Raw genomic sequence first — 15042 nt, 5'->3', positions numbered from 1 at the left:
TACATTCTAATGGAGAAGACAGAACAAAATGGATTAATATAGTGTCAACATAATGATATTTATTTGATTACTATTTTTGGAGCTGAAGATGAAAATTCCATGGGTAGGGAGATGGGGAAGGAGCAATATGAGAAATAGGATGGTACCAAGATGCCTGAAAAATGATTTGGTAGGTTTGCCAGACTAAATAAGGTGAAAACTCACTAATTATGAGATTAGATATGGATCTGATTTCTGGAAAGAGGAGAAAAAAGAAACTGGAATATAGATAGCATGGTATGGAAATGACTGAGAAGTGGCATGGTAGGTTTAGGTATATACTAACTTACCAGTCAGAGCTCAAAGTTTCAATTGGAGTTCAATTTCTGAGTGAAAGAGGTAAAGGAGGAGGAGGATGATATTGCATATCTTGCCTTATTGCAGCAATCAAAATTTATATTCTTTGGACATATCCACAAGTAAGGATATGATTCCCCATGTGGACAGAGGGAGAGGAGGGAGCAAGAAGAGGGAAGAAGATAAAGAAATGAAGGAACAATAGAAAGGAGGGAGAGAAAGGAAAAAGGGGAGGGGAGAAAGGAAGGAAGGAAAGAGGGAAGAAAGGGAAGAAGGGAGGAAAGGAGGAAGAAAAGAGGTAAAGGAGGATGGAAGCAAGCAAGCAAGGAAGGGAGGAAGGAAGGAGACAGTATCTCACATGAGCTTTGTCAGGCCCAAGTCTACCTCAGTCAAAGTTTGAGTTCTGATGGCTCAGAGTAAACATAAATAGCAATTGTTTCTTTTTTGGCCAGAAACCCTGAAGATTTTTCCCTCCTTAATTGCTTTCCCCACCTTGTTGTTGTTTTTAGTTTGTTTGTTTGTTTTTTGGATTACATAAAAGAGACAATTTTTTGGCCTCTTTTATTACCTACCATTAATCACTGTTAAGCTGAGACCTCTTATAGACCTTAGCTTAAAAGGCCAAGATTTCTCACTGCATCCAGGACCATCTGTAATCATCCTTATCTTTGCCTGCCATTGGACCCAGATGGCTTTAGAGAGAAATAAGACTGGTGATTTTACACTTTGCATTTTATACTGTCTCACTCAAGTCCAATTCCCTTGTCATGATATCCTCTTCCCAATGTCACAATCCTCTTCAAGGAAGAAAAATGACACCACCACCAACAATGTGTATTTATGATTGTCTGCACATGTACATACACACAGACACACACATGTATTTAACAAACATTATCATTTTATAAATAATAGATGCTTTTACTAAACCTAGGCCCTCGTTCTATGAATTTCATAATCCCAGCGATATCTTGTACACTGAGAATTATAATATTGGAATATGCTGAATATATAGGAAAAGTATAAATGAGACTATAAAAAAAGAGTATTATAGGTTCTAGGCTGTTTGTTACATTTTGTCATTTCCAGTGTCCATTCTTATCTTGGATGAGAGCTTCAGACCCTTGGTTTTGTAAAATGAACTAAGCTCCTGGCCTTGGTGATAAAATACCAATTCAAAGGAATAAAATCCCATCTTTAGTGTATTTCTTGATGCTAATGCCAAATGTTTTCCTCCTTTCCTGGTATGTTCACTGACTGTTGCCTTCAGGCCATTTCTTCCATTTATGCTTTATTCTGTGAAGTGATTTGAAGCATTACAAGGTGAGATTCTTGTAAAGGATCTCATTTATTCTCTACCTACTCCATCTATTTAGAGAAGCCTGAGCTGTCAAGAGACTTGACTTGAAGGTTTAATATTTGACATACACACACACACACACACACACACACACACACACACATACATATACATACATATATAATATTTCTTTGATTATGACTTGAATAATTTTCTTCCTAGGGATTGCTGTTCTTTTTCAAAACACAATCAATGTTTGGTCAGAATGTTGAGCAGGAACAGAAAAAATATCCAGAAACATTCAGTTCTTAACAGTATTAACATCAAACCCATACTGAGACATAATCAAAATGCTAATATTTTCTTATAAGAAAAAGCAGTCATACTAGTGAAAAGGAACTCATTCTCCTCATGTGGAAAACATGCAGCTGAGATGAGATTCCTCGCATCTTTTCTATTGTTAAAAGTTCCTATAAATATTAGAAATCATTCAACCCAATTTTCCTCTTCAGATTGCCTAGGACCTACCTCCCTAATCCCACCTCAGCTCTTCCCCAGCTCATACTGATGATTCAAATGCAAGAGCAACCCTCAGCAAAGTTGTAAAGTGGACAGTGTTTGTCTCTGGGATAGAATCAGAGGTCTAGAACTATAAGGAACCTCTTCCAGACAGATTTTTTTTTAGTAGGTAAGAGAGGACATTTTTTGCCTCATTTCTTCCCTAGCTATAATCACTGAATGGGTATTTCCTCAAACAAATAGAGGGCTTAAAAATGCCAAGGTCTCCTTGTATTGAGTCCATATCTAGTCTTCCTGATTTATTCCTGGACTCAGATGGCTCTGGAGGAGAAAGTTAGGCAAAATGACCTTGCACAATCCTCCCTTACTTAAATCCAGTTCACTTGCACGTCATGGTATCACTTCTCTGATGTCATGATCCTCTTCAAGAAGAAAGGATAAACAACAATAATAACAACATGTTCACATCAATAAGAGATAGCAGAACTATAACTCAGACCTGGGCCCTCAGACTCCAAATTTAGTTTCTTTCTGTTATACTATGCTGCTTGGGCAAATCACTTAAATAAGGAAATATAGTTCCTTATCAGAAAAATGAGTGAATTGCATTAATTTCTAAGGGGCTTTGAATTCTCTTTCTATAGTTCTATGATCCTTTTACTTTTATCCTTCCCTTCTCTTCTTTTTATGCCCCTATTCTTACTTTTTGAGTTTCTTCTGCTCATTCTGTAAAATAAACTAAATTTCTTCCTCTGAATCCTTCTTACTATTTCCAATACCTTATGTTCTTAAGCTGATTCTCAACCAGTAGAAGTCCTCTACTGTCATGCCCTCAAATGGGTTTATCTATATTTTGACAGAAGCTTATGTTCATGATCCTTCTTTTTCTTTAAGTCCAGCCTTATAAAAGTAGATGAAGTTTAGAAAATCAATTTTGGATGGGATTTGAAAGAAACAGGATGGACCACCCTCCAGTATTTTATTACTTAATATAGTTTCTAAAATTTAATGGAAAGAGTTTTATAAATTTGACACTTAAATAAGGTTTAGGGCCTTTCATAATTCCCTGTTTAACTCTAAGTGCTCCTAGGAGAAATAAACAACATTTGAGCTTTTATCATTGAAAGTTAGAAGAAGCCTTAGAAATTTGTGGGAAAGTAGGAGTATAACAAGATAAACTCTATTAATTTCATAATTTTGTTTATGGCTTCCCCCCATTACATGTATTCTTTTCTATATCTCATTCATGCCCTGAGGGCCTTGCTAGGTGATCTGATAATCTCTAATCAATCAGTCCAGGTTACTCTATTATTTTATGGTGAAGGATTGCTGACTAATAAGCATGTATTTTCATTTATGAAAATGAGCTCTTGGCCTTAACCCAAAAGAATATATTTCTGGTGCTGGAAATTTCAGACACTGTGACAATGAAAAAAAATATTTTGGGAGCTGAATGACTTTTCAGGCTTCAGTTTTCAAATCTCTCTATGCAGCCTACAGGCTAGTCGGCCAATGCTGAGTCACCCTTTTGTAAGTAAAAATATCCATCCCTAAACAAGTATGACATATTTCCATGCTTATGCCAATATTAAATGTGTTTGTCTGCATGTCTCTAAGGTAGGAAAAGCTATATCTAATCTTTACAATATACTTCCATGTTCACAGTATAAGAGAAAGCATCCTCAGCAATAACCTCAAGATGATAATTATGAGATTTAGAGCCAGAAGGAACCTTTGAGATCCCCAATTCATTTTTCTCATTTTACAGAAAAGAAAATTGAGTCCTGGAGAGGTGAAATCATTTGACCAATGTCACACAGAAAATAAATAGCAAAACTGACATTTGAACCCAAGTCCTCTGGCTCCAAATACATTCTTACTTCTACTGCATTATACTGTTGATAATAGTAACTGTAATTGTAAAAGTGCTGATGATAACTGATGTTCTTATACAGATGTAAAGTTTTCAAAGCATTTCAAATTTATTAGTTCTCACAACAACCTTATGAGGTACCTATAATAGGTATTCTAATTGCCATTTTACAAATGAGGAATCAGAAGCTAAAAAAAATGTGACATGATGTCACAGCTAGCAGATTTCCATAGCAAAATTTTAACCCAAGTCTTCCTGACTCCAAATATAGAACTCTTTTCATTACACTATATTACTGCTGCTGCTTTAAGTTGTACTACATTCATAGCGGGTGTTTTTGGTCAGGCCAAGATACTTCACTCTTATTCACCTTTATATCTGTAAACAGAATAAAATGAAAGTGAGGGAAATTGCTTTGACTAGAAATTAACTTTGTTAATCCAGTTTTTCAAAATTAATAGAAAATAAAGAACTCTTTCACCTTGAGAGGTCAAAATGAAGTACCCTAGTTTTATCAATGCTTATACTTAAGAGATCATTTCTCTTCATGTTTTTGAGATCTATCTAGAAGCTGCTGAGAAATATGGGTCTTTGTATGGGGCTAATGTGACAGCCTTTCTACTTGGCTAATTTCTTTAGTATCCTTAGGTGCTGTAAGCATCTCCCAGAGACATTAAAGGAAGAAAAGGCACCCTCTATGTTACTGGGGATGGTTAATGGAAGAATTTGAGGAGTGTTTAGCTTGGAGAAAAGAAATTATACAGGAAATATGATAGCTATCTTTAAATATTTTAAGGATTCTATTGTAGGTTAGATTATACTGTTTAGGCTAGGGGCAAAGAACTAGGAACATTTTGTAAAAGATGTAAAAAAGCAGATTTAGGCTCAATGTAAAAAATAATCAAGCTTCTCAATAGTTGGAAGTATCAAAAATTAGAATGTTAGGGATGGGAAAGAATTAGTAATGGCAGAAATATGATAACAAAAAGGAATAAAATACTTTTTAAATATGTGGAGGAAAACAAAAAAAAAGTGAAGAGATAAAATAGTGCTACTTTATTACATCTTGTTCAAAATAATGCTTTTGTTATATAAATCATGTAATAGGAATTCAGTTTTTTATATGATTATCTTTCTTGTTCTGTTTTTTGAAATCATTTTGTTTGTTAATGATTGCCACATTCATAATATCATTTAAGAAATAAATTATCTCCCTTGCCCTTTCCCCTCCTCATACATGTTTAAAAATGGAATGGGATGTCTGAGAAGGGTACAGGTTCTCAGGTAAAGCAGAGGCTCAGTGACCACTTTATAAGAGGTAAAGTGTAGAACAAAGGACCTTAGGAGCTCCTCTGCATTAAAATTATTTGATTCTGTGAACTTAAGGCCAGTTAAAGTGAAGAATTGTTAACTAGAATAGGTGGCCACAGCCATTCTAAAGTTAGAATAAGGATAGAGGAGAAACTGACCTTCTTCCTTTAATGCACTAATATTTGAACTCCATCAGGTACCCTAGCTAGGATGCCAAATATCCTCTATACTCAGATGATGAAATGATATAATGATATTTATACAACAATATGAGATATGGAATTTGAACAGAGATGTTTTTTCTGCTCATATCTTTCTAGGTAAATCCTCAAAAAAAGCATCCTAAATATAGGGGAGTTGTAGGTCAGTTTGAATCAGCAGCAGGAATTTAGAAGTTGCATCTGTACCATTGACTTTGATGTACCACAATTCCTAGCATCATGAAAAATAGGCTGATTATATTAACAACATAGATTTCTTAGTTTCCTTAATAATAATTCAGATTCTTCTTCTCCATGAAGCTAGTCCTGAATTATTTTGCATTCATTTTGCACATACTTTATTGTAAAGGCATCCTACCTAAAAGCATAGGGTCTGGTGATCTGTTCTACTCCCTATCAAAGTACTATATAATTCTATACCAAAGTAATTAGGTAAGCCTAATCTCTAATTGGGGGAGAGAGTTTAAATCTACTTTCTCATACTCATTGGCTCCATTTTAAATCCCCATCCCACAGATGATACTATTTGCTTTTTGAATTATGGTTCATATCTGGGTCTTTTCAAAGAGGAGTCAAAAAGAGATATATATAGTGGACACTATGATTCAAGTATGGTACATATTGTTTACTCCTATGCAGAAAATAATGATACGACCTTATACATTAACTGAATGATTTAAACCTGATTCACAGTTTATAACAATGGTTACAGTCTACTGGGAAGCTGGTAATTATGCTTCATTAGTACATAAAACAATTTCAAGGTATCTAATTAGCCAGTTATGTATTTTACCTTTCTCTAGTCTAGGCAGGATTGCCAGACAAGATATGCTCACAACCCCCCCGTGCCTGGAGGCAGGACAGCATTCTTCCTACACTGGATATAGTTCAGAACAGTCTTTACTATTTCCTTCTTCAGGAAGGAAAAGAGTGGTAGGAGAGGAAAGTCATTCTGTTATATCCACTGAATTATAGCTTAACAGCTGATTAGGGGACTTTTCATCATCACATAATACCAATCCCTCCCTCTTACATAACAACCTAATCTAAACCTAAGCTTCCACCAAGAATGATGACCCAAAGATATAAAAAACCCATATAGAGCTTAAGTTTCTTGAGCGCAAAGGCTCAAATATATTACTTTTGTCTTCATATTCCTAGAAGCTTAGATGATGAAAGATGCTTAATAAATAGTTCCTCAATAGCTTTTTAACTTAAAGGAAGTCTAAATACCATAAAGCAAAGAAAATTAATAAGCATAAATGTCATTTTTTTCTATTTAGGGATTCCACCAGGTGTAGTGAATATTGTGTTTGGATCTGGGTCCAAAGTAGGAGAGGCCCTGGTGTCCCATCCTGAAGTTCCACTGATCTCATTTACTGGGAGTACACTGACAGCTGAGAAGATCATGCTAAAGAGTGCCCCTCACTGTAAGAAGCTCTCTCTGGAGCTTGGGGGCAAGAATCCTGCCATCATTTTTGATGATGCCAATCTGACAGAGTGTATCCCTACTACTGTCAGGTCCAGCTTTGCTAACCAGGTCAGATGAAGTGTGTGTGTGTGTGTGTGTGTGTGTGTGTGTGTGTGTGTGTGTGTTTGGACCTGTTATTTTTCCAGTCTTTATAAAACTCCTTTTTCTGTCATTATATGCTCATGTCAAAAAGCTAAATGGTTGATTTGGGTGATTCCATGAAGTGGTAAAAGAAAACTCTTTATTTCATTCAGCAAATAGTACCATTATATCAAATTGTTGCTAGGTAAAGAGTTATAGGAAAAAAAGCGGGGGGCTGGATTTGGAATTGGAGGATTTGGATTTGAATCTCAGTTCTGCTACTTATTCATGTTTTAATTAATTTTTTAATCTGATTTGAACTGTACTTGGGCTGTGAATTTAATATCTATGCATAGGATATCCTAGTCCTGATTGCACATAATCTACATAAAATCTACATAATGATCTACATAAAATGTGTTTCTTCCAAGCACTTTATGACATTTTATTCACATAATAATAATTATTATGACTATTGATACGCTAGTAAAATGTTTGACAATTGGATCTCTAGGGAGGGAGAGAATGTGTACATGACAGACATTTGTTTAATTAGTATTATTGATATTTTTCCTTTAGTTTATTAAATCTAGACAATCATCAACAGCAATAAAAATAAAGTTCTGTTTTTGTGCATTTGCTAATTTCTGAGCTGTAAATGCTCCTAATGAAAAATTTATATTCATGCTTATAAGTGCATCAGTATACCCCTAACTCCAACTCAGATTTATATAGTATTTTGTGAATTATAAAGTACTTTTCTCACAATCCTGTGAAGTAGGAAATGCCCATATTATAATCCCATTTTACAAACAAGGAAATGGAGAGTCAATGAAGAAAAGTTACTTGTAGATGGATCACACAATAAGTGTCAAAACTAAAGTTCAAACCTGGGTGTTTCAGGCTTAGTGTCCCCATTTGTAAAAAGAGGATTGAACTAGATGCTCTTTAAGGTCTTTTCCAGCTTTCACATTCCATGATTCTATAATGTGCAATGATGTTATAAGATGTTTTGAAGTCTTTATATGCCATATTCCCCTGTGTTTGGAGGGAATAATAATCATGTAAACACTAGCCACTAGCCAAGATTGTGTTTATTGAAACAGTAAAAGCAATGATTTATCTTGATTTCCTCACAATCTTTCTCTCAGAAACAAAAGATGAAAATTGAGTAATATTTATTGTTATCATTATAACTCACATTTACATAGCCCCCTAATTTTTATAAAGTACTTCTTTACCAATATCAGAGCTATGAAATAGATGGCATACACATTATTATCTTAAATCTGCAGATGAAAAAACAGACTTATAAAGGTTAAATGATTTGCCCAAAGTCACATAGATTGTAAGCATCAAAGCTAAGACTATTACCTGTCCTCCCAAGTTCAGTCCCCTTTGCAGTGGGCCATAATTTTTTTCTTTCTTACTAGTGTAGTGCAACAATAGTACACACATACACACACATATCTCTATCTATATATCCATATCTACATATGTGTATACACACACACACACACACACACACACATATATACATATATATTGATTTCAGTGTTAAGTTGCTTCAGATGATAAGTCAAATTTACTAAGTACCTTTTATGCCTGGTACTGTGTGTTAAGAAGAGGAAATATTATAACTAGAAAGACTATCCCTGTCTTCAAGTAGACTACATTCTAATGGGGGGAATGACATAAAAGTGAGCTGAAATAGCAACTATGTCTTGAATATCTACTGTGTGGAAGACAGTGTTAGCCTTGAGAAAGCATGTTGTTCTTATACCTCTAAAATACGCACATACACATGTGTAACCCACCCCCCCCATATACAAACCCTCTAATGAATGAAGCAGCATATAAAAAGTATCAAATGAGTGATACAAATGCAGTTACTTTGTGTATTCATTGGAAGAACAGATTCCTATGCATTGGGTACTCAGTGTAGGACTCATGAAGAAGATAGGACTTGAACTGACCTATAAAAAATTTGTCATATTCTTTGCCTGTCAGGGTGAAATCTGCCTCTGTACCAGCAGGATCTTTGTCCAAAGGAGTATTTATGAGGAATTTTTAGCAAAATTTGTTGAAGCTATAAGAAAATGGAAAGTTGGCCCCCCTGCTGATCCTACAAGTAGCATGGGAGCTCTGATAAGCAAAGCCCATTTGGAGAAAGTAAGTAAATAGTTGTATAGTAAAGAGTTCTGGGAAAAAACTTCCAAGAAAAAAAAAAACTCTTAGCATGGCACATCTCAAGGAACTCTGTAGGAAAATTTTATTCATTATTATTCAGTTTTGAGAAAGCTATACCCTCTGGAGAGCACAATTGCTACTTTTTTACTTGCTTCTGGATACAAGTCTAGAATGAAAAGTTCATGAAAAAGAAATAAATAAATGTGGTTAAAGCAGCCAGTGGATAAAAAGGTTCCATGTTTAGGGAGTCAGCTTCAAGAGGCCATCCTGTTATATGGCAAGAAACAATAATTGTCAGCTAAGCTGATCCACAGTAAAATGATATTTTATTAGGACAAGGCAGGCAGGGAATTCTGTGGTCAAAAATATATTGTGAAAAATTCTCTGTAGGTCAAAAGTTTTTAGCCTGGAGTCCTGTGATGTCACACCATTATCTATGAACTTGGATGGGAAAACAAACAAACAAACAAACAAAACCCAACCTCTTTAATTTTGCTAACCTCTAATGGAAATTTAGCATTTTTCTCTCCAATTATTTAAAAACATCATTCTGAAGAAGGTTCAATCAGCTTCATTAGACTGACAAAGGGACCCAAGATCATATAAATTTTAGAAATCTGCTATAGGTAGAATTTGGAAACTTTTTACAGGAGTATTCTTATTCCTTTGAATTATTATGGTCCATAGATGATGAATGAGAGCCATTTTGTCTAGGAGAAGTGATCAGTCTACTAACAGGAAATCTATTGGGGCTTTGATATTTAAAATATTAATTGACTAGACTACTAACATTTTGAGGTTTTTAAATCATTATCTTGTAGCCAGAAAGAGTTATTATGTTCCTTCAAATGGGCTATTTCATTCTCTATAAGTTAGATTCAGTTCAGTGTCTAGGAAAAGTTTTTTTTTTTTTGGCTTATTGGGGAGTGAGAACTATGCCTGGATCATGCAGTAGTTTAATTTTTAAAAATTCTTTAGATTACTCCAAATTCAGATGTGGAATGAATTTGGTTCAATAAGTGTTTATTAAATAATATTTATGTATGAAACACTGTATTAGGTGCTCAGGGTCCAAAGACAAAACAAATTATTATTTGGACCTCAAGGAGCATACTTTTTTTTTTTTGGTAACCAATGTTCACTTCTATATCAGATTATTAAATTATTTTAATTTTTAATTATTATTACAATATATATTATGTATATAATTATTAAATATAATTAAATTATTTAATTAAAGAATCAGTCATTTTCTTTCTTTTGCTAGATAACATGGCTTACTTACATAGGTGCTACTAGGTTTTGAAACATAATCACACCTATATATTCATTTTTTTAATGGTAGAATGATATTGATCTGTGGGGGTGGGGGTGGGAGGGAAAAACAGTAAACAATGTTACTAATTAAGAATTTTTTTCTATTTAGGTTAGGAATTATATAAAGAAGGCATGTGCTGAAGGGGCAAGAGTTCTGTGTGGAGAGGGTGTGGATAATTTGAGCCTCCCCCCCAGAAACAAAGGGGGCTACTTCATGCTTCCCACTGTGATCACTGACATTAAAGATGAATCCTGTTGCATGAAAGAAGAGATATTTGGTCCTGTTTCTTGTGTTGTTGCCTTTGATACCGAAGAAGAAGTGATTGAAAGAGCTAATAATGTGAAGTATGGCCTAGCAGCAACTGTATGGTCTAACAATGTTGGAAGAATTTGGCGTGTATCTAAGAAATTGCAGTCAGGATTGGTCTGGACTAACTGCTGGCTCATTAGGGACCTAAATCTTCCTTTTGGTGGAATGAAAGCTTCAGGAATTGGCAGAGAGGGAGCAAAGGATTCATATGACTTCTTTACTGAAGTAAAAACAATCACTGTTAAATACTAATCTTTGCTTATGGAAAAGTTGTTATGGTAAATGTCTTTTAATAGCTTAGCTACTATATAGTTGTGAATAGAAATTATAGAATGAATTAATTGAAGATTAAGAGGGTAGGTAAATGGACAATTTTGATTTTATAAAATTTTAAAAAAATGTTGTACAAACAAAACCACTGCAGCTAAAATTAGATATGAAACAGGTAAATGAGGAAAAATATCTTTGGATAAAACTCTCATTTCTAAGATAGTTAAGAAGTTGACTCAAATTTATTAGAATGAGGGCCATTTTTCAATTGATAAATAAAAGATATGGACAGGTAATTTTAAGAGGAAGAAATTTGGTTTATCAGTAGTCATGAAAAAATATTCCATATCATTAATAATTAGATAAATGAACATTAAAGAAACTCTGAAGACATACTTGCCATATACAAATTTGCAAAGTTCACAAAAAAAAAGGAAAATGACATGCTGGAGAAGTTGTGTGAAGATAATTACAACAGTGCCTTGTTGGAAGAACTATGAAGTAGTCATACTATTCTGGAAAGCAATTTGGAACAAATGTCCCAGAAGTTACTAAACTGTAATCCTTTGACCAAGAAATATCACTATGAAGCCTAAAATCAAAAGAAATTAAATAAAAAAGAACCTATATATACAAAAATTTTTATAGAAATTTTTATATGTATGTTTGGAGAATAAGGAACTAGAAATTAAGGGAGTCCTCATCAACATATGATAAAGAAGGTTGTTTTAGAGAAGCTTGAAAAGGCTTTGTAAACAAATGCAGAGTAAAGTAAGCAGAACCAGAACACTCTATACATCTACAACAACATTAACAAATTTAAGACAACTCCAAAAGGCATGAGAATTCTGATCAATACAATGATCATTCACAATTTCAGAGGACTAAAAATGGAATATAATACCTATTTTCTCCAAGAGCTGTGAATTGGTCAGCCCATTCTAGAAAGTAAATTGAAATTATATGAAAAAATCACTTGTTTTGTTATACCTTTTGATCTAGTTTTCCCATTACTGTGCATATACCCCAAGGAAATCAAATACAAAAAGATCTAGTATTCACCAAAAATATTAATTGTAACATTTTTATGGTAGAAAAAAGGCCTGGAAGCAAAATGAATACCCATCAACTAGGAAATGACTTGAAAAGGCAATCAAATCATATTACATAAGAAAAGATAAATGTGAGGAACTAAGAGAAATATTCAAAGACTTGTATGAACTAATAAAAAATGAAGTAAGTAGAATCAGGAGAACAATATACACAATGACTCCAATTATATAATTGCCTTTGAACTACATGAAAAAGCAATGAACTCTGATTAATTGTAATGAACAGTGGAGGTATAAATCAATGGATTATGAAAAACACATCTCTCCTTAAATCGAATATAGTATATTCTGTCAAAAGAAGATCACTATATCAATTGCTTTTGCTTAAAGTTTTTTTAAAGAAAGGATTTTAAGGTAGTGATGGTTAAAAGGTGTTCATTAAAGGGAAATGTCTGTACAAAACCAAAAACTGTTTTTTTGTTTTTAAAATGACAGTCCTATAATGGAACTAAGTGATAGATTTTTTTTGGTTTTCACTCTAGAAGAGACCTAAGAAATTATCTAGTTAACTGAATCTTCTCATTTTTAGCAGTAAGGAGATTGAGGACCTTAGAAGTTAATTGATTGGCTTAATGTCTCCAAGTAAGTAAGGATCAATGCTAGAGTTCAAGCCCAAGACTTTTGTGACTCCAAATTCATCATGTTTTCCTTCAACTTGCTGGTGACATAGAATAAGCTATCATTACGACCTCAGTTTTTCTAGATTCTCTAGGCACTAAAGATTGGGCACATGAACCAAACAAACCTGATACTTTCACATTTTCATACTGTTGGAAGAATGGGTGAATTCATACATAATAATAAAAAAGTAATAAATAATTTCAATTCTTAGTTGTTTACCCTTTAAGAGATGACCCACTGTGGTAGATAACCTTCTTTAAAACTTCTCAAATGTAATATATGATTAAAAAAAACCTTCAAAAATGAATTGGTCCAAGATAAATATTGGACTAATTCATTTATAATAAAAGCAAAGGTATCTGTAGCGCTATGCATATTATTCTGAGAAACACTGTTAATTTTGATAAAAGGTAATTATGGCATAGTGGAAATACAGAATGACTTGGATTCTAGTCTCATGCTACCCATCTCTATAATTTTGAGGAGATCACATACTTTTTCTGAATTTCAGTTTCCTCATCTATAGAATGGAGAAATAGGACTAAAGGTTTCTTTCAATTCTACATTTGTGATTTTACAAAATAGAATATAAATGTAAACTAGTTTTGAGTGTTCTATTTCTGAATAGTTCCTTTTTTTTCTTTTCCCCTTCTATCTTTACCCCAAATGAACACTGACTCTTCCCATCGCCTCTTCCCTTTACTTTCAAAATCCTCTTTTCTCTAGTATCTTAGACATCTAGAGTACCCCCTGGCTACTATTTCCTTCTCCAGAACTTCGTCTACCTTCATGTTCTAAATTATTTGCTTCTGTCTCCACATCCTTCATATAGAAAACGTTTTATTTCTTTGAGGCATTGCAGAGAAGAGATATAGAAAAGAGGGTTGAAGTAGATAAATGTCTCAAGTCCCTCTCATTCTAATTATGTACAAACTGATTAAATTAATTCTGATTACTATCCCCCTGCCTTAACTTTCCAAAGGAGTATTTGTATATTCCAGTATATGTTAACATAAACCAGATTCCAAACCACGACACCTGTCATCTGGCCTTCCACTTTGAACTCTTTTTTCCACAACTTAAACTGAATTCCTAAAACTCTGTATTCTTTTTTTTTAATTTTATAATAACTTTTTATTGACAGAATCCATGCCAGGGTAATTTTTTTTTTTTTACAACATTATCCCTTGCACTTGCTTCTGTTCCGATTTTTCCCCTCCCTTCCTTCACCCCTCGCCCCTAGATGGTAAGCAGTCCTATATATGTTAAATATGTTGCAGTATATCCTAGATACAATATATGTTGCAGAACCGAACAGTTCTCTTGTTGCACAGGGAGAATTGGATTCAGAAGGTAAAAATAACTCGGGAAGAAAAACAAAAATGCAAATAAAAACTCTGTATTCTTATAAGTGACCTTTTACCTCATCTTGCCCAAACTAGATATCCGAATCACTTCTAGTCAATTTCAATTTCTACCATTCCCCCCACTCCACTTCGGGCTCCCCATAAGAAGTGTTATATTCCATCATTAAATTATCATCCTTGGGAGTTTGCTTCTATTTGTATCCACTGTTCTTAGCATAATGCTTGGAAAATAGTTAAGTATTTAACAAATACTTTATCATCACTCATTTATTTGCTTTCCTTCATTTCAGGCCTTAGTAATAAATGATAACAAAGCTAGCATTTATATAGCTCTTTAAGATTTATTTCAGATGATCTAACAACCCTGTGAGGTAGGATTTTATTCCCATTTTATAGATAAGGAAATTGAATCTGAGAGATTTTAAGGGATTTGCCAAAGGTTTCACAGCTAGTGTCTGATACAGAATTTGAAACCAGATCTTCCTTCCTCTAAGTCCAGTATCCTATCCATTGCACCAGTTAAATTCCCCCTGTAGAGAGACTTTTTTTTTGTTTAAAGCTTAATATTCAATATTTTCTTCTTGTGAGATGATTCCAGAAGAAAGAGAAAGAGGCAAGAAAATATGTATGACCCTTAGGCTACTTTTTTTTTTTTTTTTGCTATAGAATGCAGCTGATTGTACTTTCCTCTTGTTTTTTTCTCTCAGTTATGTCTGACTCATTGACCTATCTGTGCCTCAATC

At 33.9% G+C, this 15042-nt stretch overlaps 1 protein-coding gene across 2 annotated transcripts in view; it reads left to right on the top strand.

Annotated features, from left to right (window-relative positions):
* Positions 1-12720, top strand: part of ALDH8A1 (aldehyde dehydrogenase 8 family member A1) — a 34706-nt gene extending 21986 nt beyond the window's left edge. For both annotated transcript variants that reach the window (XM_051997799.1, XM_051997800.1), the window contains exons 5-7: positions 6844-7100; positions 9123-9284; positions 10729-12720. In XM_051997799.1, coding sequence (XP_051853759.1) covers positions 6844-7100; positions 9123-9284; positions 10729-11181 — 872 coding nt within the window. In that variant the 3' untranslated portion in view covers positions 11182-12720. The remainder of the gene's footprint in view (positions 1-6843; positions 7101-9122; positions 9285-10728) is intronic.
* Positions 12721-15042: the final 2322 nt, after the last annotated feature.

Source organism: Antechinus flavipes, chromosome 4 (assembly GCF_016432865.1).
Source record: "Antechinus flavipes isolate AdamAnt ecotype Samford, QLD, Australia chromosome 4, AdamAnt_v2, whole genome shotgun sequence".
Classification (NCBI taxonomy): domain Eukaryota; kingdom Metazoa; phylum Chordata; class Mammalia; order Dasyuromorphia; family Dasyuridae; genus Antechinus; species Antechinus flavipes.
This window is presented reverse-complemented; position numbering and strand designations above follow the sequence as displayed.